General features: G+C 45.0%; 3 protein-coding genes across 3 annotated transcripts in view; 1 reads left to right on the top strand and 2 right to left on the bottom strand.

The window, feature by feature from the left end:
• BRWD1 (bromodomain and WD repeat domain containing 1) overlaps positions 1 to 16,092 on the bottom strand; it is a 47,279-nt gene extending 31,187 nt beyond the window's left edge. The window contains exons 1-18 of the mRNA XM_027634922.1: positions 15,994 to 16,092; positions 15,788 to 15,846; positions 15,597 to 15,626; positions 15,359 to 15,418; positions 12,139 to 12,289; positions 10,767 to 10,865; positions 10,399 to 10,559; positions 10,005 to 10,226; positions 8,570 to 8,670; positions 7,530 to 7,600; positions 6,533 to 6,633; positions 5,868 to 5,908; positions 5,112 to 5,210; positions 3,605 to 3,755; positions 3,016 to 3,150; positions 1,699 to 1,827; positions 400 to 625; positions 65 to 250 (exon numbers count right to left, since the gene is read on the bottom strand). Of these exons, the coding sequence (XP_027490723.1) occupies positions 65 to 250; positions 400 to 625; positions 1,699 to 1,827; positions 3,016 to 3,150; positions 3,605 to 3,755; positions 5,112 to 5,210; positions 5,868 to 5,908; positions 6,533 to 6,633; positions 7,530 to 7,600; positions 8,570 to 8,670; positions 10,005 to 10,226; positions 10,399 to 10,559; positions 10,767 to 10,865; positions 12,139 to 12,289; positions 15,359 to 15,418; positions 15,597 to 15,626; positions 15,788 to 15,846; positions 15,994 to 16,051 (2,080 nt within the window). The 5' untranslated portion in view covers positions 16,052 to 16,092. The remainder of the gene's footprint in view (positions 1 to 64; positions 251 to 399; positions 626 to 1,698; positions 1,828 to 3,015; positions 3,151 to 3,604; positions 3,756 to 5,111; positions 5,211 to 5,867; positions 5,909 to 6,532; positions 6,634 to 7,529; positions 7,601 to 8,569; positions 8,671 to 10,004; positions 10,227 to 10,398; positions 10,560 to 10,766; positions 10,866 to 12,138; positions 12,290 to 15,358; positions 15,419 to 15,596; positions 15,627 to 15,787; positions 15,847 to 15,993) is intronic.
• Positions 16,093 to 18,932: 2,840 nt separating this feature from the next.
• On the bottom strand, positions 18,933 to 23,348 carry HMGN1 (high mobility group nucleosome binding domain 1). The gene is made up of 6 exons (XM_027634968.1): positions 23,227 to 23,348; positions 22,894 to 22,926; positions 22,709 to 22,738; positions 22,552 to 22,602; positions 20,647 to 20,775; positions 18,933 to 19,720 (listed from the first exon to the last, which is right to left on the bottom strand). Exons 1-6 carry the CDS (start codon positions 23,239 to 23,241, stop codon positions 19,673 to 19,675), a joined length of 306 nt encoding a protein of 101 aa, XP_027490769.1. The 5' UTR covers positions 23,242 to 23,348; the 3' UTR covers positions 18,933 to 19,672.
• Positions 23,349 to 23,484: 136 nt separating this feature from the next.
• The window catches only part of WRB (tryptophan rich basic protein), a 6,772-nt gene continuing 4,461 nt past the window's right edge, over positions 23,485 to 25,795 (top strand). The window contains exons 1-2 of the mRNA XM_027634958.1: positions 23,485 to 23,749; positions 25,371 to 25,536. Of these exons, the coding sequence (XP_027490759.1) occupies positions 23,660 to 23,749; positions 25,371 to 25,536 (256 nt within the window). The 5' untranslated portion in view covers positions 23,485 to 23,659. The remainder of the gene's footprint in view (positions 23,750 to 25,370; positions 25,537 to 25,795) is intronic.

The following is a 25,795-nucleotide window of genomic DNA, read 5'->3' on the forward strand; positions in this document are numbered from 1 at the left end:
TTCATACAGGGTAATAAAAATGGAGACAGAACAATCCCCTAAGAATTTATCAGTGATTACCAACCTCTTCTGGGTGTTCCCTCCCCGTTTTGTGGGGCATTTGAAGCAGATTCTTGATCAGCTCCAGTTCTCTGATCCTGTTCCAGCTGTAACTGTCTGATCATCCCATCCAGGATGCTGGGCTCCAAGCCCTGCTCATCCTGATCAATGGTCTGCTGGCCAATCACTTGTTCCACCACTTCTCCATCACCTTGTGAGTGTAAAACAAAGCAAAGGGATGAAATTATTCCAACTGCTTATTCCAAATGAGAATTTATGGAGTCTCCAACTCCCACACAGCCCCTGCACGTCAGAAAAGAACCGAAGGAGCGAACGGGTCTTTAGTGGTTCTGCTCTTACTTGTTGCCACGTATCCGAGCTGAGGAATCAGATGTTCATCTGCACAGTTCTCCCTTCCTGGCACCAGCCTCTGATATTTTGTGGGATGAGGGTTTCCATCCACATCCACTAAGAAGGGAGGGGGCATGAGATGAGGGGCCTGCTGGGTCTGCTCATCCAGGACGTAGTTGTTGGAGTCTCGGATCAGCGGCCGATAGTCCGTGTGGAAGAACATCTGGTCAGGAATCTGAAGGAAATGATATGTTTATGTCATCAATGTGACAAAAAGAAGATGCCAAAGAGCAGAATAAAGTATCTAAAATCTCCCTAAAGGTAAAAGAAAGGGCAAGTTCCCCACAAGAAGTTATGCACAACTTCAATTAACCTGGATGGGTGTTGCAGTATTCCAATTTTTCAGTGATTTTGGCCTAAAAGCTGAAGTAACTTAAAGCAAAAGCACTGTTTTACACTTAAAAATATTTTATACATATTCTATCTTTTTCTCCTACAATTAAGAGAAGTTTCCTTGGTTTCCATGTGAGGAAATCATTGCCTAAAGCTCAACATCATCTCTCAAAGTTCCCAATCATGAATTCTGTCTTAATCTTCATTTATGTCCACCCGAAAATTTTTCTCCAAGTCTACTGAGTCCAGGAGGCTGAAGGAAAACAGTTCTGTAAAATATTAGATCACAAGCAGAATCTTTGCTCTCTTGATGGGAAGGATGAACAGAACAAGCTTCAACTTCAGCTAAGAAGGCAGAGCAAGAAAAAAAATAATTCTTTACAATGGAATACATGGAATTATCATTTCAACCTGAAAAAAACTGAGGGGGAGCGAAGAAAAGAAGAAACACGTGTATTTATCAAAACAAAAAGCAAACAGGCTGATTCAAAAGAGTACAGCATTTGTCCCCACACACATTTTTCTAACATTTCCAAATCCACAGTGTTGGATGAATATTTACTTTCACTTCCTTTAATCAACTACTGTGAATTTGGGCTCAAATATGGAAAGGCCAAAAAGATAAACCAGCAAATTATCCTTCCCATACACAGGGTCTGGTTTTGTTTAAGTAGGTAGTGGAGCAATAAACTTTTGTCATATGTTCCAATCTTTAAACACTGAGCTATTTCCAGAAATTAGGAAGAAAAGTAATTTTCAGGTTGAACAATTAATGTGAATTAGTGGAAGGTGCAAATGTATTCCAGAGAAGTTCTTCTTGGGAGCTTCTCCCAAGGGAATGTTGGGACAGTGGCTGTTCCTGTTGTGCCAGGAGCATATAAACAAGAGAATAAAATAATAAAAAGCTGAACTTACCTTTTCATAAGGCCTGCTACAGCCAAACCCAAATATCAGCAGGTGCCCATGGGAATCTGTACATGCAAAATGCTGCCCATCTGGGGAAAATTTACAGTCAAAAACAGCCCCATGGCCTTGGCCTTCGATCTGCAGTGAAGGAAAAGAAACCTCCAGGTTATGGGATGATTTTTTTGCAAGCAAACCATAATGCACACCAAAAATTAATTATTCCATGAAAAGCAATCATGCAGCTCTTAAATACCTCCATTGAGGCACAAATAATCTTGTTACTTCAGTTTATTTCCTTTCCCTTTGACATTCCCTTTTCCCCTTTGAATTTAAATCCTCAGTCCTTCAAGTTGAATAGATGCACTAAAGAGCAGGAAAACTTGCTCTTCAGGGAAAAAAGTAAAGAAATAAAGGTGTTTTTTTAGGCTTTTTAGCTGTTAGTGCATTGCTTAAAGTAAACTGGAGCTAATATATATTGATTTTGTTAAACCACTTGGAAGAAAAACTCAGACAATCTTAGAGCTAAAAAAAAAAATAAAAAAATCCCTTTGCTATTGACTAACCAGAAAAAAATAAAAGAAGTAAAAAATTATATGAACTTTAAATCAAAACTTAAATCTCAGAGAAAATAACCTAATTTAAAGTGTAAACCATGAGCTTGAAACGCAGCAAATGTAATGGGAGCTCTCAAGAACTGTGCCAATGGGTAATAAAATAATTTTTAAGACAGTGGAAAATACAAATATTTGTCCCCCAGGCTCCCAAAATAATTGTCTAAACCAGAAACTTTCAGATGGCACCCTCAGCTGAGGAAAACAGCTCCTACAAATGAGGTGCACTCTTTAGGAACAAAGAGTGGAAAAGCTGCAATAACCAGGAAATTCAAAAGTAAAAGCCCTGAGGAAAAAAATGAACATAAATTTTGCTGGTTTGGGGTTGGTTTTGGTTTTTTTTGTTTTTGTTTTTTTTTTTTGTTTGGTTTTTTTTTTTGTTGTTGTTTTTTTGGTTTTTTTTGTTTGTTTGTTTTTTGTTTTGTTTTTTGTGGGTTTTTTTGGTTTTTTGTTTTGTTTTGTTTGTTTTGGTTTTGTTTGTTTGTTTTGTTTTTTGGGTTTTTGTTTGTTTGTTTTTGGGTTTTTTTTGTATTTGTTTGGTGTTTTGTTTGGTTGGTTGGTTTTTTGTTTTGTTTTGTGTTTTTTGTTTGTTTGTTTGGGGTTTTTTTTTGTTTTTTTTTTTTTTCCAAAAGGTGCAGGGGGGGTGTGAGTGTTGCTGCCAATTCCTTCAGCTGGTATGTGTTGGGAAGTTTATGGTGTTTAAGAAAGGTCTCACCATGTTGAAGTAATGCTTGGTTTTGGTGCCTTTGGTGATGTCCCAGATGAAGATGTTGCCATCGTGACCTGCAGAGAGCATTATCCTGGAATCAAAGGGATGGGTCTCCAAGACAAACACCTCATCTGCATGGCCCTGGAATTTCAAATGGCACATGACAAGGAAAATCCACATCAAAAGTACATTTAGAGTACATACAACAGGGATTTACCAAAGCCCTGGACCATCCTCTCTGGAAAATTAAACCCCAGGCAGCCAGAAAGGCTTTAAATTCTAAAGGTAATAATTTTCGAGATTGAAGCAAAAACTGTAGAAATATTTTGCCAGAGGATTGTGAGTTATTCAATGGGTGAGTTACTGCACAAAACCTTTTATTTATTCCACAAGTTCAGCAGCACCTGGGGAAAGGAAAATCCAAATGTAGGAGGAAACCAGCGAGTTTTGGTTAAAAAAAACCTCCAAAAAAGCATCACAGTTGCTGCACCATTCAGACAGAGCCTTCAAGACAAACGAGATCTAACCAGGAACTCAGCACAAACATCACTGCAATCCCAGGAAAATCTTCCAAAAAGCAAGGAAAAGGACATACCACCAAGTCATGGAGCAACTGCCCTGTGCAGGAATTCCACACTTTGAGCAGGTGATTGTTCACAGCAGTAACAACATAATTGTCATTTTGGTTCCAGGCAATCATGGTCACTTTGGGCTTCATGAATTTGTCTTCTTCTGCACAAGTGTCACTGTTTGAAAGAGTCAAACAGGCCAGAGACAGCTTTAATTAGCACATTTCAACCTCAAAAGACAGAAACATAACTTGTTTTCTCATGATCAGACAAGGGAAGCGAAGAATCATTAAACTTGGGTTGAAACTTTTGTCCATAAACTTCCTTCACTTAAAGCAAATCTGGATTTTTAGCACATTTATTTTAGAGGACACGATAATCTCCTTCCCTTTTGAGATGCCAGGCAAAAAGGCTTTTCTCTTCCATGGAATCTTGGCTCTTCTACAATCAGAGTCCTAACAGAAACCCTTTACAATTTGGGACTTTTTTCAGGCAGGTTTTCCAAATTAACTGATTCAGAAGCCAATCTCTACATTAGCCAAGGGGTTTTTTTTCTGAGTCCTCAAATAAATATAGCAAAGATAATATTTTGTTTCAACCTCAGTCTATTTCCTTATTCTTTCCCCAAAATACACTTCTAGGATACTGCAAAACTCCCCCTCAGCATTTTAGTCCAAGTGAAGGAACAAGCTTTCCTTGGAACACCCCTTCCCACAGGATTATCTGCATTCCATGTCAACCAGAGGCTTCCCTTACAAGGACCCTCTCAACTCCACAACCCCAGTCAAATCTCAAATCTTATTTATTAATAACTCCTCCTTTCTTTGTAAAATCATGTTTATTTTTCATGGCTGCATCACAAGAAGAGCTGGAAATCACCCCCCAATCAACTCCTGTACCCAAGGCTTGGCTTTTAATTTAATCACCTACAAATCATTTCGTTAAAACCTCATTTAATCACCTACAAATCAACTCTTGTTTAGTGTCTGGGGAAGCTGACTGAAAGCATTCTGTGCTCCTGTAAATTATCCACCCTTCAGGTTTATCCAGCAAGTAATACCCTGCTTTTCATCTGTAATGCCACTGTTCAGGCTGTGCCACCAGCATTTCATTAATGCACCTTTTTTTGAAGCACAAAATGAGAAGAGTCAGCAAGATCAGCCCTTGAGGAAACCCACAAGTCATAACCTCTCCTGGAAATGGGTTAATTACCACCCACTTTATTTTTACTGAGCTAAAAATATTTCTCCCCTGACACACCAGGTGTCTGAAATCCAGACAGAGAAGGGAGATTGCACTTTCTGTACACTTTTTTTTTTAGAGTCCACTTGAAATCTTTATGAACACTTTTGCTTTTCTCCAAGCACAGCCTCAAATTCAGCCATTACTCCATCAGCAAAACACCCATTTCACCCCTCCAGACAGCACAGAACTCGACCAGGATGTTGCCAAGGCTCACTCTAAGTTGGAGGAATTGAGTTTTTCAATCTTTCTGACTTCACAAAACAAGAAATCAACTCCCTCTGCACCTACCCCAGCAATCGGTCAGACATGTCCAACAAGATGCTCCTCCACTCTGCCTGCTCAAAATGCCAGATTCTGGCTGTTCCATCTCTGCTGCCACTTATGAACCTGAAGAAATGTTAAAATATAGTTAATTTTCCTTCAGAAGAATTTGCTTTAAAGCATATTTGGAGCTGCACACCACCACAACATCAATTCTGCAATGGAAGAGTCACAGAAGTGAAATCTTCCACGTGTGTGCAAGAGAATTCTGTCCTTTAACTTCCTTTCCAGAAAGAGAGGAAAGAGAGTTTTCTGAACTAAGTAAAGTTGTCAAAACATGAAGAATAAAGAAGCAAGTTCCAAAGTTAAACTCAATTCACAACTTCATCCTCAACTCCTCAGTTACAACACTTTCATGAAGTGTTTTGAGTAATTGCAGAGTATCAGGTACTGAAGCAGAGGCAAGAGGAAATCAGAAGAAAAGGATTATAACTTATTTTTTACCATTTTCACTGCATTTTTCCTATTTCCTTTATAATATTTCCTGACAGTGAAAGGAGGGGGGAAGAGGAGGTTTATGAAGCCACAAATACACTTGGGTATATTAAAAAGTGGTAACATTCCTCCAGGTAAATGAAGCTTTCCTGGATCAGTCCAAATTTCCCCTCTGAGCTCTAAATATGTGGATTTTTCTCATTGGAAACATCCAGGTAAGAACAATAATTCTTATTAATTCCAAAATGATGCATTTTTCTGTTCACATTTGAGCATCTTTCAACATACCTGTCCCCACCATTAGAGAACTGAATGCTGTCAACTTTGTCCTGTAAAAAAAAAGCAGTTTGTTAGAAAATTCGGATTTTTTATACAAGAAGTACCATTTTTGACAAATCTCAGCTCAGTAAAAGCTGAAACAAGGAAAAAACTGCACATTTTATAATTCTGAAGAGTTTTAAACTGCAAGGAGAACCAAATCCAACAAATACTGCCCAGGATTCACTAAGCATTAATGCATTTAAAATGCAAGTTTCCTGAACAGCCCAAATCAAACATGAAGGATTAACAGATTAAATAACCTGGCTGCCAACTGAATCATATTTGAATATATTCCCAATACCATAAGCCAGTGGTGAGGAATGTGTTGTTTCCACTTCTACCTACACACTTTTTAAAGAAAGGAACTATTAGTTATTCACTTTTATCACAATACAAACTGCAGCAGAAATAGAGAAAAATAGGTAACAGGTTTTATTTTCAGAGCTGAAATCCTCTGCATACAAAATATGTATTGGCCAAACCTTATCACTGCAACAGAAAGTGAGATTCAATATTGGGAGAAAACACATAAAGGTAAACAAAGTTAATTGAGAGCCTTGCTAAAAACCCACTTATAACATTACCCTGTGACTTCATTACTGCTTGAAGTGACTAATTAACTAATTACTTACAGCATGACTTCCCAATTCTGCTATTTTCACAGGTGTTTCAGAGCCAAAAAAATACATCCTGATGACATGGTCAGTGCTGCCAGTTGCTAAAAACATACCACCTGTAAAAAAATCAAGCAATAATTAAGCTATTGCTTAAGAAATTAAAGCAGATTTCCACCATTTCTGATTGAAATAAAATAAAAAAAACCCAAAACCAACCCACAACTATTTGAAGAATGGCACATTTTTTATGCTCTTCCACTGACACACAGGCAAGGAAATCCCCCTCTTGCCCCAGAAAGTTTTCTCAGCCACAGTAAAAATAAATCAGCGTCACAAAGATTTTAAAAATTCTTAACTTAGAACAAGAGTGAAACTTCTATTACTAAACTGCACACAGAGATGATGGGGAATATGGCTCTGGATAATCAGAATTCTGTAGGTGACTCTCACTGTAGCCTGGGTCTCATCTGGGCTCTATCCTGACCATGTTAACAATTTACACTTGGATTTGTTATTTTATTTCTGAAATTCTCAGAAAGCCCCATGAAGTGGATGAAAGAAAACTGCAAGCCAGGAGTGAAGCACGTTTGCAGGTACATCTGGGGATCCTTAGGAAAGAAGGGATCTTTACAACCATCCCTGGCACAAAATCAGGAGGCTCCTGCTGGCAGGAACCACTTCCAGTGCTGGTGACTGTGGGACCTCAGAGAACTTGTTTTGCAAATCCCTGACACTGTATCAGGGGATTAAACCAAAATAAAAATCCAGCAAAGATGGAGAAAAACTAAACAAACATCAGGTGACTTTTACTTCTGTGAAATCACTCTCTGAACAGCTTTCCACTGTTAGCTGAGGGAAGCCCCATGATTGAATTATGCCATAGTTAACACACATCTGTACACTTATTTACTCACAGCTGCAGGTTTTGTCCATTTTAAAGCTGTCACAACCGAATTTTATATCTCTATTTCTGAGGAAGGAAGAGGAATCACTCCACCTGCCCAGGACTTACCCACACTGAAGGAAGAGCAAAGCATCTGGACCCCTGGTCTGGGTTTCTCTGTGAACCTCAGTGGCCGGTTGCTTAAAAAAAAAAAGAAAAGAGGCTTTGAACAGGTCACACCACCCAAAACTTGGCTTTTTTCTCAACAGCTCAAAACATAAAGGGATGTTTCTGCAAACCTCTACCTAACAGGGACTTCTTAGACACAGTAACATCTGTAAATCTCTGAGAACTACCAGGGGTTAAAGTTCTTTAAGTCCATGCATGAACTAACAATGGTTACCTCACATACAGTCCTTTAAATTAATTTTAGAAGGAAAAGAATTAAGGATGCAGTTTAAACACTGTTTTACAGCCCTAAAAGATTCTTCAGATGAGACTATGCTTTTTACAGGTTTTGCTGCAATTCTTCTACCTTAACACCACAAGTTTGAATTAAAAAGCTAAAATATGATAATAAACATGATAATGAAATATAATCTGCTTTCTAAGGCACTGAGCTTTATTTAATAGCAGTTCTAATGCAAAATGGATCATTTTATACCAACTCTCATGATATGGCACAACAGCAGACAAAGACTAAGCATCCTGGAGCTTTTCTTTCTGGTAATAATCTAATTTTTTGGGGGGTACAGTCACATATAGATATCCTGGACATACACACTCTGCATGGAAGTTCTGTAAGAGGCACCCTAAAACTCCAGGACTGCTGGAAACCCAACTCAAACAAGAAGCTTTATTATGCTTCATATTTGCAACATATTTACATTTGCAACATATTTGCATTTCCAGCCATTCTTGTTGTATTACTTTGTACTTTTAGTGGAGTAAGAAGTTAAAATATTTGCCAGCTAATCTCTCAGGACAACATAATTTTGTGAATTACATAATTAGTGATGGTGCTTTAAAATAATCACAGAATTAATTATTTCCACAACATTTTTTTCCATCACAAACCCAATTTTTTTTTTTTTTTTTTTTAGGGTTTAACTTATTTTACTCAAGCAGAGGACAGCAGAAGAGGTTTCAGCAGCAGCCCATTTACATACTTGAATTTCATGGAATCTGTATCCCACTGCCAAAAGCAAACAGTTCCATCTGCACCAGTGGAGACCATGTATCTCATGGAGCCCTTCACCATTGGACTAAACTACAGAGAATAAAAGGAAATCAGACACACACACAAAAAAAAAGAAACATTGAAAAACTGGTTATGAACTTATCAAAAGGTTCAGGTGAAACCTCGAGTTGCTTTTGGATTTTTGAACATTACCACTGCTCTAACAATTTTAAACTATCATTTTTAGTGCTCACAGAGTAATGTCTTCCACACTTTGAAAATCACTTTGTGGTCTGCATTTCAATTATTGCATCACATAAACCCAATTTGTTCAGTGGTTTGGTTTTGAAGTATTAACTAACCACAATCATTCACTGAATGTTTTGTCCAGGAATGAAACTAATAAGCAGAGCAGACTGAACAAAAAAAAGAAAGTCTGGCTAGACAGATGTACTCCAAAAATTCTATAATTAAGCAGAGCATGAGTTATATGAGGCAGTCTGAATGCATAACTCAGCATCACATGTGATTTTATAGGAATTCCTTGGAAATACTTCTTTAAGACATGGATTTATTGCTGTGCACAGAGCAGAAAACTTCACACAACACCAGGTGATTAAACTGTTCATCAATTACTAATGTCAGAAACAGCCACAAAAATTGTACTTAGTGCAATTATAGTATTGCTAAGAAAAATTAAAATAAATCCATGGACTATAATAAAAGAAGCACCTCAAATAAATATTTGGGCATTAAAAAAAAAACAAACAAAAATTGCAGTGAATGCCACAGAAACTGCAGACAGGAAGATTACTCTCAGAGGCAGAGAAAAATGCCAAATTATTTGTTTGTACTGAGCTTCACAAGCAGCTCTTCACCCCTCAGCATAAGCTGTTGGTCCCACTGGAAAACTGGATATTGAGCCACCAGTTTGTGTGTTAAACAAGGGATTAGAAAGGCCAAAATGAGACTGAATCCAAAGGACCCCCAAGAGCACATCATGGAACACGAGGCCTTCAAATTTAAACACACAACACGCCCCACTGAACATCTCTGTGCTTCTCAAGGAACTCGTATTTTTGAGATTAAGACAAAAACCTGTGTCCCAGCAGCTGTAGGAATCACATGCTGGATCAGGTCACTCATCCACATAAACCAGTAACAAACAGGAGGACACGGTATTTCCCAGGAATTCCCCTGGATTCCAACAGCCCAAATATGATAAGTAGTGATCTCTAAGAGAAGAAGTTAATATCTTCAGTTAAATCCTCAGGAATCCCAGAGAGGCAAGGAATTCACTGCTTTTTAAAGCAGTTTTATCCTGGGGGTTTTATTTTACTCATTTTTTTTTTTTTGGACACAAATATTTTAAATGTTCAGCTTTCAAAATAAATTTCAGAAGAAGACTCTTCCAACCCCCCTACCTGTAAGGAGGTGATGGAGCCTGTGTGCCCGTGCAGGACAGCAACTGGAGCACAGGTTCTCAGGCACCACACTCGGATCATTTTGTCACAGCTGCCGGCTGCAATCATGGTGTTCTCATAGTTCACTGCCATGTCAGAGATCTCTGCTGAGTGGCCTCTTAATGTGGCAAACAACCTGCCATTGTGAGTCGACCAAATCTTCACCAGGCAGTCATCAGAACCCTGGAAGGAAATGTTTAGTAAAGACAACAACTTCTTGCACGTTGCTGGCCTTTAATTACAGCAGATTGCTCCTCTGAGAGGGAGCTCATCAGCTGCATTTTAGCACCACTGACACCCAGCTCCCAGCAGCCATCTCAAACTCTTCACACTGGGATGTGTTTCATCAACTCACTGTAAATATTCTGTGTCCAGTCCTATCAAATGCAACACAATACACAGAGGAAAGGTGGCCAAGGATCCTTCTGTGCATCCTGACATGCTGGTACATACTTCCTGGGAACGAGGTGCTGAACTTGGCATATCCAGTCAACTGCTTTGCTCGATGCACTTCCACTGGAACACAAAGAAATCATGTTTAAAACAGGTTTATTCTAAACCACACTTTTATTCACCTTCCATTAATATATTACTTAAAGACTTAACTAGAAGCGATTTTAAGATTTCAACCAGTCAGGTTTCTTTGCACTTGCATTTTTTTGGTGTCAAATCAGTATTTTAAGTGTGCTCCAGCAGCAGGGGTGAGAGCTGAGCAGAGCTTACCCAGGTTTGGGGGGCTGCCATAGTTCACAGGCATTTCAGGGGGTCTTCCTCGATGGAGAGCAGCAAATGCAGAGCCCTTCCAAACAGTGTTCCTGCAATCTGCAAAACCACCTGGATGAAGTTCATCATGAACACAATGCCAAAAATGCCAAGAGAGATGCAATTCCAAAGAGCCCATCTAAAGGTGGCCTCAAACACAGGACTGAACCCACTAAAAAAACCAGGAATGCCCCCAAACCTTTCACAAACAGTGCAGCACCAGAGGAGAGAAAAAAATCCATTTAATGAACATCCATTTAATAATAATCCATTTAATAAAGATCCACTTAATGAACACCCATTCAATAATAATCCATTTAATGAACATCCATTTAATAACAGAAAGAGGGAACACTGACATAACCAACCACCAAACTTTGAAATTACTCCCAAATGATGGTACCAATGCAAAACTAACTTTTTAATTGAATTTTTGCTGCTTGTTCTCAGTACCAAGCTGTGAAGATTTTTCACGTTCTCATGAATATTTATTCAGAAATTTAATTAAGATTTATTTAATATTTATCAGGATGAAATTACTTGACAAGATGATCTCAAGATTCTTTAAGTACCTAAAAGGGTCTTGCAAGAAAGCTGGAGAGGGGCTTTTCCAAGGGCCTGGAGTGACAGGACAAGGGGGAATTGTCTCAAGGTGAAGGAGGGCAGGGTTAGATGGGATATCAGGAATTCTTCCCTGTGAGGGTGGGGAGGCCCTGGCCCAGGTTGCCCAGAGAAACTGTGGCTGCCCCTGGATCCCTGGAAGTGTCCAAGGCCAGGCTGGAGAGAGCTTGGAGCAACCTGGGCCAGTGGAAAGTGCCCCTGCCCATGGCAGAGGAGTTGGAATGAGATGAGCTTTGTGCTCTCTTCCAACCCAAACCATCCTATAATTCCAAGATCTCCCTTCTTAGAAAAAAAAATAAAAAATCTCAAACTGACAGTTATTCTGACACTGCTGCTGACATAACTGCAATCCCAATTTCCAGGATAGAAGAGTCCCCATCATTCCCTGTGCAATCTTTAAAGCAGGCAGGGCAGGTCACTGAAAACACACCAGTAAATCCCATAAATCAGTCCCACATCCCAGAATCCAGCTGCCCAACAGAACTCACACAGACATATCAACACCCCTGCCTGGGACACACCCAAAGAGGTAAATCCACCACTAAAATCTACTCTGTATCAAAGTACAAGGTCACCTATTGCCAACCACTCCCTAAATTACAGATGATTTTCTTCAGTGCATGGACAGAACTCCCAAGCATTCCCAAACTCTTAACTATGCACATCTAACACTGGATCATACCCATCCCAAAAAAAAACCCCCAAACCTCACCTTTTGCTGTCCTTAGCAATGACTGTCTCCCTGCACCAAGCAAGGAATTGACTCTGGAAATGCTGGGTGGGATCTCCTTATCCAGGATAGGGCCAATCCTCTTGCAAATTTGTAATAAATGATCTGGAGCCACATGTTTGTTGGACAGCACCTGCCAGGAATTTAAGTTTTAAAAAGAAATCTGTAGAACGGATGAATCTAAAAGCATCAACATTCACGGGTGTATTAAATAAATTAAAACTTTAAGTTCAACTCACAGACCAAAATCAATCCTGTTAAGCCCTGATCCAGTAAATTCAGTGAGGACTCTACAAGCAAGGGAGAGCTGTAGTAAAAAAATAACTGCAGCAAAAAAGTAACTCACTGCACATCAGTATTTTACTACTGAAGGCTGCAAATAACCACCTCTGTGGCACCCCACAAGTGAGTGTCTTTGCCCATCTCACCCAACTATTTGCCTTAAAAATAAGAATTAAAATTCAAACCCTCGTAACTCAAGGTCATGGAGAATTTGGTTGCAACCAAGCACAAGAGTTTGTGCAGCTCCTCCTTCAGCCACACAGCACTTGCTCAGTGAACTGCAAACCAGTAGGTTTGAGCACAATCTCCCTGGAAATAGCTTCCTTGAAAAACCAGTACCACACAAGTCTGCCCTACTTCCTTAAACCAAAAGGATCCCAACAGCCATCCCAACATTCAGGAATGATCCCACACCATCTGCATCAAACAACCTAAAAAACCCACACACCCCACACACACTCAGATGGCTCAGTCAACAACAGATGTGGGGGGGGTTTATTTATTTTTTTCGCCCTCTTCTTTCTGGGTGTTCTATGAAAAAAAATCCTAATTCTTTTAAAGTCAATCACAATAATGCAGAAGGTAAAGATGCAAGGGAGGGTTTGAACAGCCTCAGGTAAACCAAAGCACGTCAGAATCATGAAGTGGAGCTGTTGGGGAGGTGTGAATCAGCCCCGTGCTGCCTCCACTCTGATCCCGCCACGGAGAAACCAGTCAGAGGCAGCAGCCACTCTGCTCCTCCAGCAGCCACACAATTCCCAGCCCATCCAGCCAGGAGAGGCACAGGGCCACACCAACACAGGTATGTGGCCTCCTGCCCAGGCAGCTGAGAACACAGGCAGAACGAGCTCGTGCTGCTGCTGCTGCTGCTCCCTCGGCTGAATGACTGAGCCGGGATGAGCCAAGTCCTGCCAAGGCCCCGACCTCCCGCCCCGGAGGGGTGGCAATAAAAATGCATCAGGTGAGACCCGGGCAACAAAAAGCTGCCCAAATGCACACTGAGCACTGGGAATGCACAGTTAAAGCCACAGCTCTGCACTTGTTTTAATAATAAAAATCCATGCTTGAAGCTTGTGGGGGTGCAGGTTGTGTTCCCGAGGTGGGAACACCAGGAAAAATAGTTTGCGTCGTCCCACGAGCAAATATTTCCAAGAAAATCAGCTCCTGGGATGCCCAAGATCAATTATAAGAAACACCTTTGGAGGTCCAAAGATTAAAAAATGCACTTTTTCATCGTTTCCTTACCAATTTTGCCTCTTGAATTGGTACAGAGCAGTACCAGCCACAGCACTCAGGACAGAAAGCTCAGCACACTTTCTGCCAAGCATTAAAACCCTTTTTGTTTCCATGCCATCAGCAGGAAGTGTATATTCTAAATGCAATCCCTGCATGCAAAAACTTGCAGTCCTTCTCCTTTTTAAAGTAGTTTCGCTCAAATTTTGGAAGGAACAGTTATTTTAAAGCTTTAAAATGCCACGAGGAACACAGAGGACCAGAAGTAATTACACCCCATGACTGCATTTGTCCGTGGTCTCTGCAAGTTCAGAGTGAGAACAGTGGGACAAGAGGCTCCCAAAACCCCTCAAAAAGCTGAAATTAAAAGTTTAAGAGATTAATTTAGATATTCTGAGATACTACTGCCCTGTGTAGTTTCTTTTAAAACGTGCAGGAAAAAGAGGCAGAAGCAGCACAGGATAAAGAACTGATCTGACAACTGTAAATGCACAATAATCTCAGTTAAAACCCACTCCTGAAGTCAGAAGAATCCACACAATTCATCTCCCAACACCTCACTTTTTGCCAGAAGAAATGGGTAAAAAACCAACAGTGAACCAACAAAATAACTCCCAACAACCCTTTTTAAACTCAATCCTGCTTTCATCTTTGCTAAGTTCAAGTCAGAGCTTGAAGATATTCCTGTTTAGCAAGATCAGGCTTCTTAGTGACTTAAAAAACTCATCTAAAACCTCATTTGCTCGACTGACCACACTGACAAGGAGAGGAAATGGAATCAAATTTATTGTTTTGAGCAACACTTAAATAATTAGGAAAATGCTTTAAACGAGATTTCATTCCTACTCAAATAGGACCCTGAGATCTTTAAGTGCTCCACAACAGGGATTTAACTACAATAATCAGTTAACCTGGAAAGTCTGAATCTGAGGAGGGGAAAAAGCAGGAATAAAAACCCCTTTAAAGAAAACAAAACCAACTAGTATAAGGCAGGACAAAAATCATGCTGGGCAGGCACCCCCAGACCATCACTTCACGAGATTCAACTGCCAAATACACTCTGCCACCTAAAAAGCAGCAAAATTAAGCACCAAAACACAGCTCTCCCTTCTGTAAAAACATTTAGAGCAAGCAACATCAGCCCTGGAGGGCAGAAAGTACATTTTTTTAGAGATCATCCCCATCCTTCCAGCACGTGGAAACAAAGCAGTGACCAGCGAGGAGCCAGAGATAAGGAGCACATTCACAGGCACCAGAACTGCCAACCCTCGGGTTTCTGAGCAGCGATTTCATTTCCTAATCTGTTGGAGGGGGCTGAAAGAAGCCAACCAGCAAAAATAAATACCGACAAATCAAAACGTGCCTCACAACCTTGCCCCTGAAACTCCGAAATGAAACCGCGGTGCACATTGGCTCCTGCCTGCGTGTAGGCAGCGGCATCTACCCACTGCACAACGCCAAGCTCCACCTCTGCTATGTAAACAATATCCTCAATTTAAACCACCGCTGGTGTTTTTGTTAGTCTGATGCAAAGAAATTAAAGGCCCTTCTCTAAAATAACTCCACCGTCCAGAGCCAGAGCGATGCTGGAAGGTGAAGGTTTGGGCCTAGTTTTAAAGGTAGAGGGTGTAACATCAGTGTTAACATGGTAATCAGAAGGGTTTTTTTTGAAAGGTAAAAGTCTCACCAATTCTTCGTAACTTCTATAATGCTCATTTCCTTGCCAATCCAACCTTTTAGGAAGCAACTAAATAAAGGAAAAACAAAAACCGTGAGCGGTTGAAGGGGAAGGAGGGATTACAGATCACATCCAAAACAATGTGTGTGTTGAAGGCGGGGGAAAAGTTGAGACAGCGGCAGAAACTTGAATGACTTGCAAGGGAAACTTTTAACTACAGCGGGATTTCATCAGAGCCCACACAGACCTGGTGCTGCTCCAGCTCCTGCACCAGCACCTGCAGAGGAAAAGGGGGAAAAAAAACACAGAGTGAGGGACGAGCCACGATTTGACTTCTCCAGAGCTGGGGGGGGGGAGGCGCGGCTGCTCCCACCTCCCCCCGACCCCGGGCGGGCAGCGCGGGGTCCCCGCGCCCCGGTGAGCGCCGCGCTCACTCACCTTTAGCGCTCTCCGGCAGGGCCCGGTGCTCAGGAACCGGGCGATGAGGAAGTAAAGCTCTACGAGAAACACAGAGAGAGACCCGTGGGATGGACTGAGCCGGGGGGCGGCCGTGCCCCATCCTGAGGGGAGGGTGGAGGGGGGGGGGGGGGGGCAGGAAGATGGCGGCACCGGCGGCACCTCCTCGCCCCGGCCCGCGCTGTTACCTGATTCAATGAGCGGCAGCGGCGCGCCAGCGCTGGAAGAGGCCGCAGGCTCGGCCATGGCGGGCTGAGGGCGGCGGGCCCGGCTCGGCACGGCGCTGTCAGCGCCTCCCCTCCCTGCCTCCCTCCCTCCCTCCCTCCCCTCACGGCCGCCCCCCCGCTCCCCTCAGCGCTCCCTCCCTCTCCCCCCTCAGCGCAGCCTCGGCGCCGCCGCCATCGCCGCCGCACCACCCGCCACGGCGCCGCCGCCGACACCTCCGCCGGGCGCGCCCGCGGGGGGGCGGGGGGAAAATAGTCCCCGCGCTCGGACGCGCTCCGGCGGCTGCGGGGAAACAGCGGAGCGCGTGTGTGGCGGCGGGGGAGGGTGAGGGGAAGGCGGCGGGGAGAGCGGCGGGGACGGGATGGCGGGGAAGGAGAGCGAGGAGGGGAAGGGGGGACCGGGCGCGGAAGGGTCGCGCGGAGAAGCGGCGGGTGAGGCGGCTCGGTGGGCGGGGCGAGCGCGCCGTGAGGCGCCGGCGCTGAGGGCATGGCGGGGGAGCGGCGGCGGCCGTGGGGCTGCCGCTGAATCGCCCCCGGGAACGATGGGGCTGCTGCCGCCGCCTCGGCCCTCCCGGCCCGGGACGGCCCGTCCCGGGGACCCGCGGCGAGGCGCCGAGATCCCATGGCCCGCCGCGATGCGGTGACGGAGCGGGCACCGTATGCCGCGCGGCCAAGGCCTTCGCCTCCGGTGCTGTGTCCAGTTCTGGGCCCCTCAGTGCGAGAAGGGCATTGAGGGGCTGGAGCGTGTCTAGAGAACGGAACGGAGCTGGGGAAGGGGCTGGAGCAGCAGGAGCGGCTGAGGGAGCTGGGGGGGCTCAGCCTGGAGAAAAGGAGGCTCAGGGGGGACCTTCTGGCTCTGCAACCCCCTGACAGGAGGGGGGAGCCAGGAGAGTATCCGGCTCTGCTCCCAGGGAACGAGGGACAGGAGGAGAGGAAACGGCCTCAGGCTGTGCCAGGGGAGGGTCAGGTTGGAGATAAGGAAGAATTTTTTCACTGAAGGAGTGGTTAGACATTGAAAAGGGCTGTCCAAGGAGGTGGTGGAGTCCCCATCCTTGGAGCTGTTCAAGAAACGACTGGATGTGGCAATCAGTGCCAGGGTTTAGTTTACAGTGTAGGGATTGGTCACAGATTGGACTTGATGATCTCAGAGGTCTCTTTCAAACGAATTGATTCTGTGATTCAGAGTGCACTGCCCTGCACCGTGCTCAGTGTGCCCCATGGTGGCAGAGAGCTGGAAGCATCGGTGCTGTGCCCACACTGGAGGAGCTTGGGAACAGCCCTGTCTCCTCCAGTGCCAACAGCTCCGTGGGTGATGCCTGGGGGCACCACAGCTGCCCCAAACACTGTCTTGGGGAGGAGCATTTCCCACCCCACTCGAGGCAGCAGCACTGCACTGACATCACCCGTCCAAAACCAGCAGGTTTGTCCCAGTGCCACCTCCCTCCCACCCTGAATTTGGGAGCCAGGACATGGAGCTGTTGGAGAGAGACCAGAGGAGGCACCAAGATCATCTGAGAGAAGGAGCAGCTCTGCTGGGAGGAAAGGCTGGGAGAGCTGGGATTGTTCAGCCTGGAGAAGGGAAGGCTTTGGGGTGACCTGATTGTGGCCTTCCAGGACCTGAAGGGAGCTGACAAAAAAGATGGAGAGAGACTGTTTCCAAGGGCCTGGAGTGACAGGAAAAGGGGAACAGCTTCAAGCTGACAGAGGGCAGGGTTAGATGGGATATGGGGAAGAAATTGTTCCCTGTGAGGGTGGTGAGGCCCTGGCACAGGTTGCCCAGAGAAGCTGTGGCTGCCCCTGGATCCCTGGAAGTGTCCAAGGCCAGGTTGGATGGGGCTTGGAACAACCTGGAATAGTGGAAGGTGTCCCTGCCCATGGAGGGGGGGAAACTGGATGATCTTTAAGGTCCCTTCCAACTCAAACCATTCCATGATTTATCTTTTTTCCTTCTCACAGTTGTTTCTCTCTCCTGCCCATCATGAATTCTGATGTGAACAGCAATGGCTGTACTTGTGTTATATTTTAAATCCAACCTCTTCTTTCCTTATTCCATTCCCCACCTGTGGTCCCTTGAAATGCATTTTTAGAACCTTTGAAGTAAAGTATTTTTACATATCATTCTCTTAACCCAACCAACCAGTAGCAGCACACAAATACAAGGGAGTAACATCCAAGAAACACATTTTGTTCTCTTCCTGTTGTATTTTGAATGGGATGGTGCTCCATCATGGATGTATTCCAGCTTTTATATATATATATAAAAGCTATAGGTAAGTTAAACATTGCCTAAATATTGAAGAGGTAAAACTGGTGAAATTCTTTTTGAAAGGAAACCCTTGATTAAGAAAATGAGTTAGAAGTGAAACTCAACTGTTTGGTTTTTTTTAGAAATAACTGTATGAGAATTTGACAAAGGCACTGAAAACGTACAGGAAGCAGATGCTGTGCTTGCAGGTGTTACCTAAGAGCACAAACAAATTCTGGGGCAAGAGGAAAAAAAAGAAACAAAGAAGAAACGTTCCTGTTTGATCTTGGCTCCTCCCAGGACAAGGTGACAGTTGTCTGACTGGCACCTGATGCCTACTAATTATTGACTCTTTTTTTTTTTAAGGTAACAGCAGCAGCACAAGGCTCTCAGCTTTCAAACTGCAAATTCAGATTAACGCTGCATTTTTCCACTCCCACCTCTTAAAAATTACATTTTTAACACTATTAAAACACAGTTAAAAATCCAAACCACACCACTTATACTGTGAGTTGTCCCAGTCAACGCAGGAGCTACAGAAACTTTCATAATCAAGATTTATTTGGCTTTTGTTTGAAGATCACAAACACTATCAACAATTTTACAATTGTTTTTATTCACATAGTTTTTTTTAAGTCTAAAAACTAATTTTTTTTTTCCTAGGACTATTTCAAATATTTTTTTCACTTGATCCTTGTAGACAAGCTGTCCTTTAAAACTAGAGGTGAAGTTCCAGTATCTCAAACATTGACATAACAAGTTCCATCTGCCAAGCAGAAACTTTTCCTCAGCCAGTATTTAAAGATATAAAATAAAAAGCTTCCCATCTTTCTCATCACAGCTACAAAGTTGTTGGAAAAAAAAAAATAAAGCTGCAACTACCAAAAATAACTTTTGTCACAGATATACATCACTCAGCAAGAAATCCAACACTAGGGAGCAGTTTTATTAGATAAGGAATTCTACTGATGGTACAACCATAAAGATAAATAACTAAAATGTTAAGACATTCTCAACGCATCATTAGGAATTCCAAAGTCTCATCTGTGTTATGCTTCATTTAATAGGATAGAAAACTGTCCCTCACAGGCTGTGGAACGTGAAGCCTAATCAAGGCTTCAGAGCCCCCTCCTTAATTAACACGCTGTTAATTTCTGGTTTCATAGAAAACAGACAACCAGTACGTGACTTTACCACTTAAAAAAAGCATTTACACTTATCTAAATATGTAAAAAAATGGGTTGAGTCGGGACTCTCTCCTTTTTTTTTTTTTTTTTTTTTAAAAACGTGTTTTCTAGAACTACTAAAAAACTTGCATTTACAAAATAGTCGATAAAAATATTCCTCTGAATTGTACAAGAAGAAAGGTTTAAAGACCACCAGTTACAGATGTGGGTGTTACTCAGACTTCACTTCTTTCTCTGCAGCTGCATCAGGTGCTGGGGTCTGAAAGGAGACAAAAAAAAACCAGGACACTTCAACGCAGGAAGTTTTTAAGTGGCTCAGACTCTCAGTTTGGAGTGGTTTTAATGCCCAAAATGACACAGAGAACAACCCTGACTTGTTTCTGCAGATGGTGCTTCACAAATTGGTGCCACGAGCTTATTCCTCTCGGATCGGGACCTACTGAATTGAGCTGTCTAGAATAAAGGCTCCTTGGATCCATCAGTATGAATTTCAGGATGTTGATATTGTTCCTAAACACACACTGCAGAGTATTTTAATTTTAACTTGAATTATTGCCTTTACAACAGGAGGAGCTTTAGCTTTTACTCGGCTAAAAATCCCCCCATATGGGGTGTTGAGAAAATTAGAGACACACCTCGTGCATTCAATTTTCAGTGCAGCACTGTTAAAATAGCCTCAAATCTTACCCTGTTTTACAGTAACTAAGACTTAGAAACACGAGACAGTAACATCCAACAGGACAGACTCTAACTCTGCCTCTTCTAGACCTTGCTATTGTATTACACCTGAAATTTTGGCTGGTCTGAGCACCACGAGTCCAGCATGAAGATGCACAGGTTAAAAAAAAAAACCAAATTATGTGATTGTAACGATGCCAAAAAGTTGAGCCAACTGAAGAATTCCTAGTTAGATCCACACTTTTCACAAAGATCACAGTCTAAGCTTGCCAATGACCCACTGTTACACCAGAACAAATCCCTCAAGGACCATCCTCTGCTTTCCTTGCTACCTAAAAACCTTCTGCTCGAAGGTCTGTAAGTGTTACCTGAGCTTTGGTCAAATCATTTCCACTGAAAACTCTTTCCACTCCCCCAGAAAAAGAACATTACATTTGTCAAAAAACTTTTGTAGCAAGGAGGAACTTCTCTCCCAGTCAGCCCCAAGCCCAGCCCTCCAAACTTTACCTCCTCAGTTTTAGCTTCCCCGTTTTCTGCAGGCAGGTTGTCCTTTGTCTGTTCTTGGTTCGTCTCTTCTGTCTGTTTTCCTTTAGCCCCCTTTTTCCCCTTCTGAGCCTTCTTGTCCTCAGATTTATCCTGCAGTGAAATACATTTCCAGTGAGTAAATTCCTGTGGTTTACCAGGTAAACTTTGAAAATAATAAAAAGCACAGAAAACCCAGATGGACTTGCTAAGCTACCAACAGCCCCTGATCCCCCTACTTACAAAATATTTCAGAATCACATAAATGCAACACACAGACCTCTTGGGTTTTATTGTCAAAATCTCTTATTCTTCATCAGTATTTATTTAAAAACCTCACCAAGTAAGTCCATAATGAGCAAACTTCTCCCAACCAGAAAAAATACTGTCAGGAAAGTTTTAAGAAGTGACAAAGTTGATGCAGAAAAAGTGCATTTTAATGGATCAAATACAGAAAACAGAATAAATTAAAAATCTTATCATTTGACTGGTAATTAACAACTAGAATTAATTATAGAAATTCTTCCCTGTGCATCACAGACACTGGAAAAAGGAGAATTTACAACTGAAGTAACATTGGAAAACTTCTCCAAATTCTTTAGGCTTGCAGCCTTAAAAGTGGGAGCACAGTGATACTCAAACCATTGGAATGAAGGTGCATTCCTGGGAAGGAACTGTTCTGTAGGATTAACACAATGAAAACATCAGAAAGTCTGCAAAGCAGAGCTCTGTGTTAGTGTATCTGAAATTAGAGAAAAACAGGATGGTTTGGGTTGGAAGGGACCTTAAAGGTCATCCAGTCCCACCCCCTGCCATGGGCAGGGACACCTTCCACTAGCCCAGGTTGCTCCAAGCCCCGTCCAACCTGGCCTTGGACACTTCCAGGGATCCAGGGGCAGCCACAGCTTCTCTGGGCAACCTGGGCCAGGGCCTCACCACTCTCACAGCCAAGAATTTCTTCCCAATATCCCATCTAACCCTGCTCTCTGTCAGTGTGAAGCCATTCCCCCTTGTCCTGTCACTCCAGGTCCTTTCTCCACCTTTCCTTTAGGCTCTGCTCAGGTCCTGGAAGGCCACAATGAGGTCACCCCAAAGCCCTTAATCTACACATCACAAAGAAAAGCTCTTGATGACAAAAGAACACTTAACAACACAAACAGCACCGAGCCCACAGACACACAGCCAAGAAACAAAGAATTTTACACCTCAGTTATTGGCTGTGCTGAAAAATTTAAAAACCACAAAAAAATTTAAAGACCACACTAAACCACACCTTGTTGCACACACATAAAGCTCAAGTTCACAAATGGAAACTGAGGTATTTTTCAGTGACTAAGAAACTGGTTTTTTTTTCCTGTTCTAACAGCACAGCTTTAAAATGTGAGTATATATATTTTATTCCCTTTTGTTACAGTGGTGAAATATAATCCTCTGTACAGAATCACAGGACCATTTAGATTGGAAAAGACCTCCAAGATCATCGGGTCCAACCTGTGCCTTGTCACCCAGCCCAGAGCAGTGAGTGCCAGATCCAGTTGTCCCTTGGGCACCTCCAGGGATGGGGACTCCACCACCTCCCTGGGCAGCCCCTTCCAATGCCTAAAAACCCCTTCCATAAAGAAATTCCTCCTAATGTCCAATTGCTTTGACATTCAAGTAGTTCCACCCCATATCAAACTACCTCGATCAGTGCCCACATTTGCATGCAACACCTGGGAGCTTAACAAGGATCTACTCAAAGAGGGGTGGAACGTACCTGTAGACACTGGCAGAAGCACCTTAAAACGGTACTTTAGCCAAACCGAGCGTTCCCACAAGGAATAAAACACGAGGACACGACACGAGATGCCGCCAGTCACCACCTCCTCCCCCTCCCCTCTTCCCACTCACCTTGGCCGGCAACTTTTTTGGCTTCGGCTCTGCTTTGGCCGGCGCGGGTTTCTGAGGAGAGAGAACAAGTCAGGCAGGGATCCCGCCCCGGGGTGACCCCTCCCGGGTGCTCCCACCCCCCCCCGCCCCGCAGGGGCCGCGCCGCTCCCGCACTCACCGCGGACAGACGGGCCGATCGCCGCTTGGGCTGCGGGGGGAGAGAGAGAGAGAGAGAATGAGAGAGACAGAGAGAGAAGGGGCGTGAGCGGGCGGGACGGGTCCGGCCCCGCCTGTCCCACGCGTGTCACAGCGTGCCCGGTGTCACAGGGTGCCCGGTGTCACAGCGTGCCCGGTGTCACTCACCTCCGCCGGGGCGTCCCCGTCCGCCACCGTCACCTGCAACACAGACGGCGCGTCAGCGGGGCGGGACCGCGGGCGGCACCTCCCGCTCGCCGCCCCCCGCCCGCCCCTTCCCGCTCCGCTCCCGGACCGCGCGTCCCGCCGAGCCCCCCCGGGCCCTTCCCGGCCCCTCCGGCCCCCTCCGCGGCCCGCGGGGCCGCCCCGCACCGCGGGGAAGGCGGGGAAGGCGCCGGGCATCGTCACCGCCCGCGGCACCGGAGCCCGCGGAGCGGCCCCGTCCCTCCCGCCCGGCCCCGCGCTGCCGCCCCCCGGCTGCCGCTCCCCGCTCGCCCTCACCTTCCTCTTCGGCATCTCGAGGCTCCCGGAGCTGCGGCTGCTCCCGCCCGGCGGCTGCTGCGAGCGCTGCGGCGGCTGCCTGCGAGCCACAGCCCGGCTGCGCTGGGAAACCGCCTCCCCCCTCCCCTCCCCATCCCAGCAGCGCCAGCGGCGCCGCAACAGGATCCAGCCGGATTGGAGCGGGGGGAGCGGCGGGATGGGATGGGATGGGCGGGCCGGGGCAGCGCTCCGCCCCTGCCCGGGAGCGCGCACGGGGAACCCATTGGGTGCCGCCGGTCACGGGGCCGCGCATGGCCCCGAGTCCCCTCGCTGCCGCCGCTCCGCCCGACCCCTGTCCCGATCCCGCTCCCGGTGCCGATCTTAACCCACCCCCATCCCGGTCGCGATCGCGGTCCCGGAGCGCCGTCAGTGCCGCTGTCGGCGGGGCCCGGCCATGGCGGAGGGCGGTGCGTGGCTGCTGGTGCTCAGCGCCGTGTTCCTCTGCAACGCGCTCAAGATCCTCCTGCCCTCCTGCTCCTCCGTCGTGAGTGATGTCCCGCCGGGGGTGGGGGGCACCGGGCCCTGGGCCGGCTGGGGGGGCCGAGGCCGCTGGGCAGGGCGTTATGGGGGTCCCCCCAGCTATGGGGGGAATGGGGTGGGAGCGGTGCCCATTCGGGGAGGCTCTCGGTACCCCTAAAGCACCCCCGGTTCTGTCGGGCAGGATCTGGTCCTGCTCCGAGCCCTGGGGAGAGGAAAAGCCGGCGCTGGAAGTGCTGGAGCATAGCACTGTGGCCGGGTGGTTCCCGCAGCTTTGTTAGGCCGGGCTTTGAAGTGAAGTGATGAGTTACCGGTGTCCTAAATGATGCTCCTGAGCCTCCAGCCCTGGTGGAATCACAGACTGGTTTGGTTTAGGTGGGACCTTAAAGATCATCAGTTCCAACCCCCCCTTCCACTATCCCAGGTTGCTCCAAGCCCCATCCAACCTGGCCTTGGACACTTCCAGGGATGGGGCAGCTGCAATTTCTCTCGGTTTTCAGGGAATATAAAAGGCAGCTTTGTTCAGCCTTCCGTGTTTTCAAGAGATGGACATTCCCATTGTTGAGGAGGGAGATCAGTGGATATGGAGATTAAGGAGTTGAAGCAGCAGTCACTAACCAGGATACCAAAGCATTCCTGTGGATAATGGAATTAAGAGCAAATAAACTCCATGACTGCCAGATAAACTCACATGTAAACACACACACTGAAATCCTCGTCCTTCTGTTTGTCCACATCAGTAACTTCACTGTCACAGAGATCGGTGTACACTCACATCAGGACAAAAATCCTTTAAAACTTGGATTACTCCCAGCAGTTTGGGAAGGTGAACTCGGTGTTCCTGGAGATGACTGATGAAACAGCCACAGGAGGAGTGGTTGAGGTCATTTGGTTTGTTCAGCTGGAGCAGAGGAGACTGAGGGCAGAGCTCATTGGGCTCTGCAGCTCCTCCCAAGGGGCACTGGAGGGGCAGCTCCGATCCCTGCTCGGTGTGAGCAGGGACAGGACCCAGGCAAGGGCTGGAGCTGGGACAGGGCAGGCTCAGGGTGGATCTCAGGACAAGGTTCTTCCCCCAGAGGGTGCTGGGCACTGACCAGGCTCCCCAGGGCAGTGGGCACGGCCCCAAGGCTGCCAGAGCTCCAGGAGGGTTTGGACAACGCTCTGAGGGACAGGGGGGAGTGTTGGGGTGTCCTGGGCAGGGCCAGGGGTTGGGCTGGATGATCCTTGAGGGTCCTTCCCAACTCAGGATAATTCCATGAGTCTGTGAAAACCTCTGCTCAGCTTTCTGCTGTGGTTTGTGACTGAAAGTGTCTGTAATGTCCTCACTGGCTGCAGTCCTGGGAATGGCATCTGTGGGGAACAAATTACACTTGACTTGGGAAAGCTGGGAAGATTCCCTAAGAAACAGTAAGTGAAACATTTTGTATCCTTTTTATCTTCATTTCAATGGTAAAAAGAGTTCATGAATCAACAAGCAGGTGGTACCTCATTAAAAGAAATTAGGAAAAGTAAAAGAAAGGGAGAGATGGCCTTTTTTATGGGAGGCTTTTGAGATCATACTTCATACACGTTAAAGGCAATAAATGGAATTCTGGATCAATAACTGATACTATTTCTTTACTTCTTAGATATCTAGGTTGTTGCAAAAGGATGCAGAGCAGGAGTCCCAAATGCGAGCTGAAATTCAGACCATGAAGCAAGAACTTGCAACCATCAGTATGATGGATGAGTTTGCCAGATACGCCCGGCTGGAAAGGAAGATCAACAAAATGACTGACAAGCTCAAAACTCATGGTAGGGTGCAATGTCTGCTCCTTTGTCTAGTTTCTGAAAACCATTTTGTCAAGAGTATTTTGAATTTTAAGTATATTTCTCCTTCAAATTTTTCCTCTTCGTCTTATCTGTTTTCTTTTTCCTTTTTCTTTCTTTCTTTCTTTCTTTTTCTTTCTTTCTTTCTTTCTTTCTTTTTCTTTTTTCTTTCTTTCTTTCTTTCTTTTTCTTTCTTTCTTTCTTTCTTTCTTTCTTTCTTTCTTTCTTTCTTTTTCTTTCTTTC

This window comes from Corapipo altera, unplaced genomic scaffold (assembly GCF_003945725.1).
Source record: "Corapipo altera isolate COAL_440 unplaced genomic scaffold, ASM394572v1 0, whole genome shotgun sequence".
In the NCBI taxonomy this organism is placed as follows: Eukaryota; Metazoa; Chordata; class Aves; order Passeriformes; family Pipridae; genus Corapipo; species Corapipo altera.

What these genes read in the sequence shown, in the direction of transcription:
- HMGN1 (XM_027634968.1), bottom strand. An exon ending in ACGGGGACGCCCCGGCGGAG is followed by an intron (nt 22,739 to 22,893) that starts GTGAGTGACACC and finishes CTCCCCCCGCAG; the next exon opens with CCCAAGCGGCGATCGGCCCG. An exon ending in GATCGGCCCGTCTGTCCGCG is followed by an intron (nt 22,603 to 22,708) that starts GTGAGTGCGGGA and finishes CTCTCTCCTCAG; the next exon opens with AAACCCGCGCCGGCCAAAGC.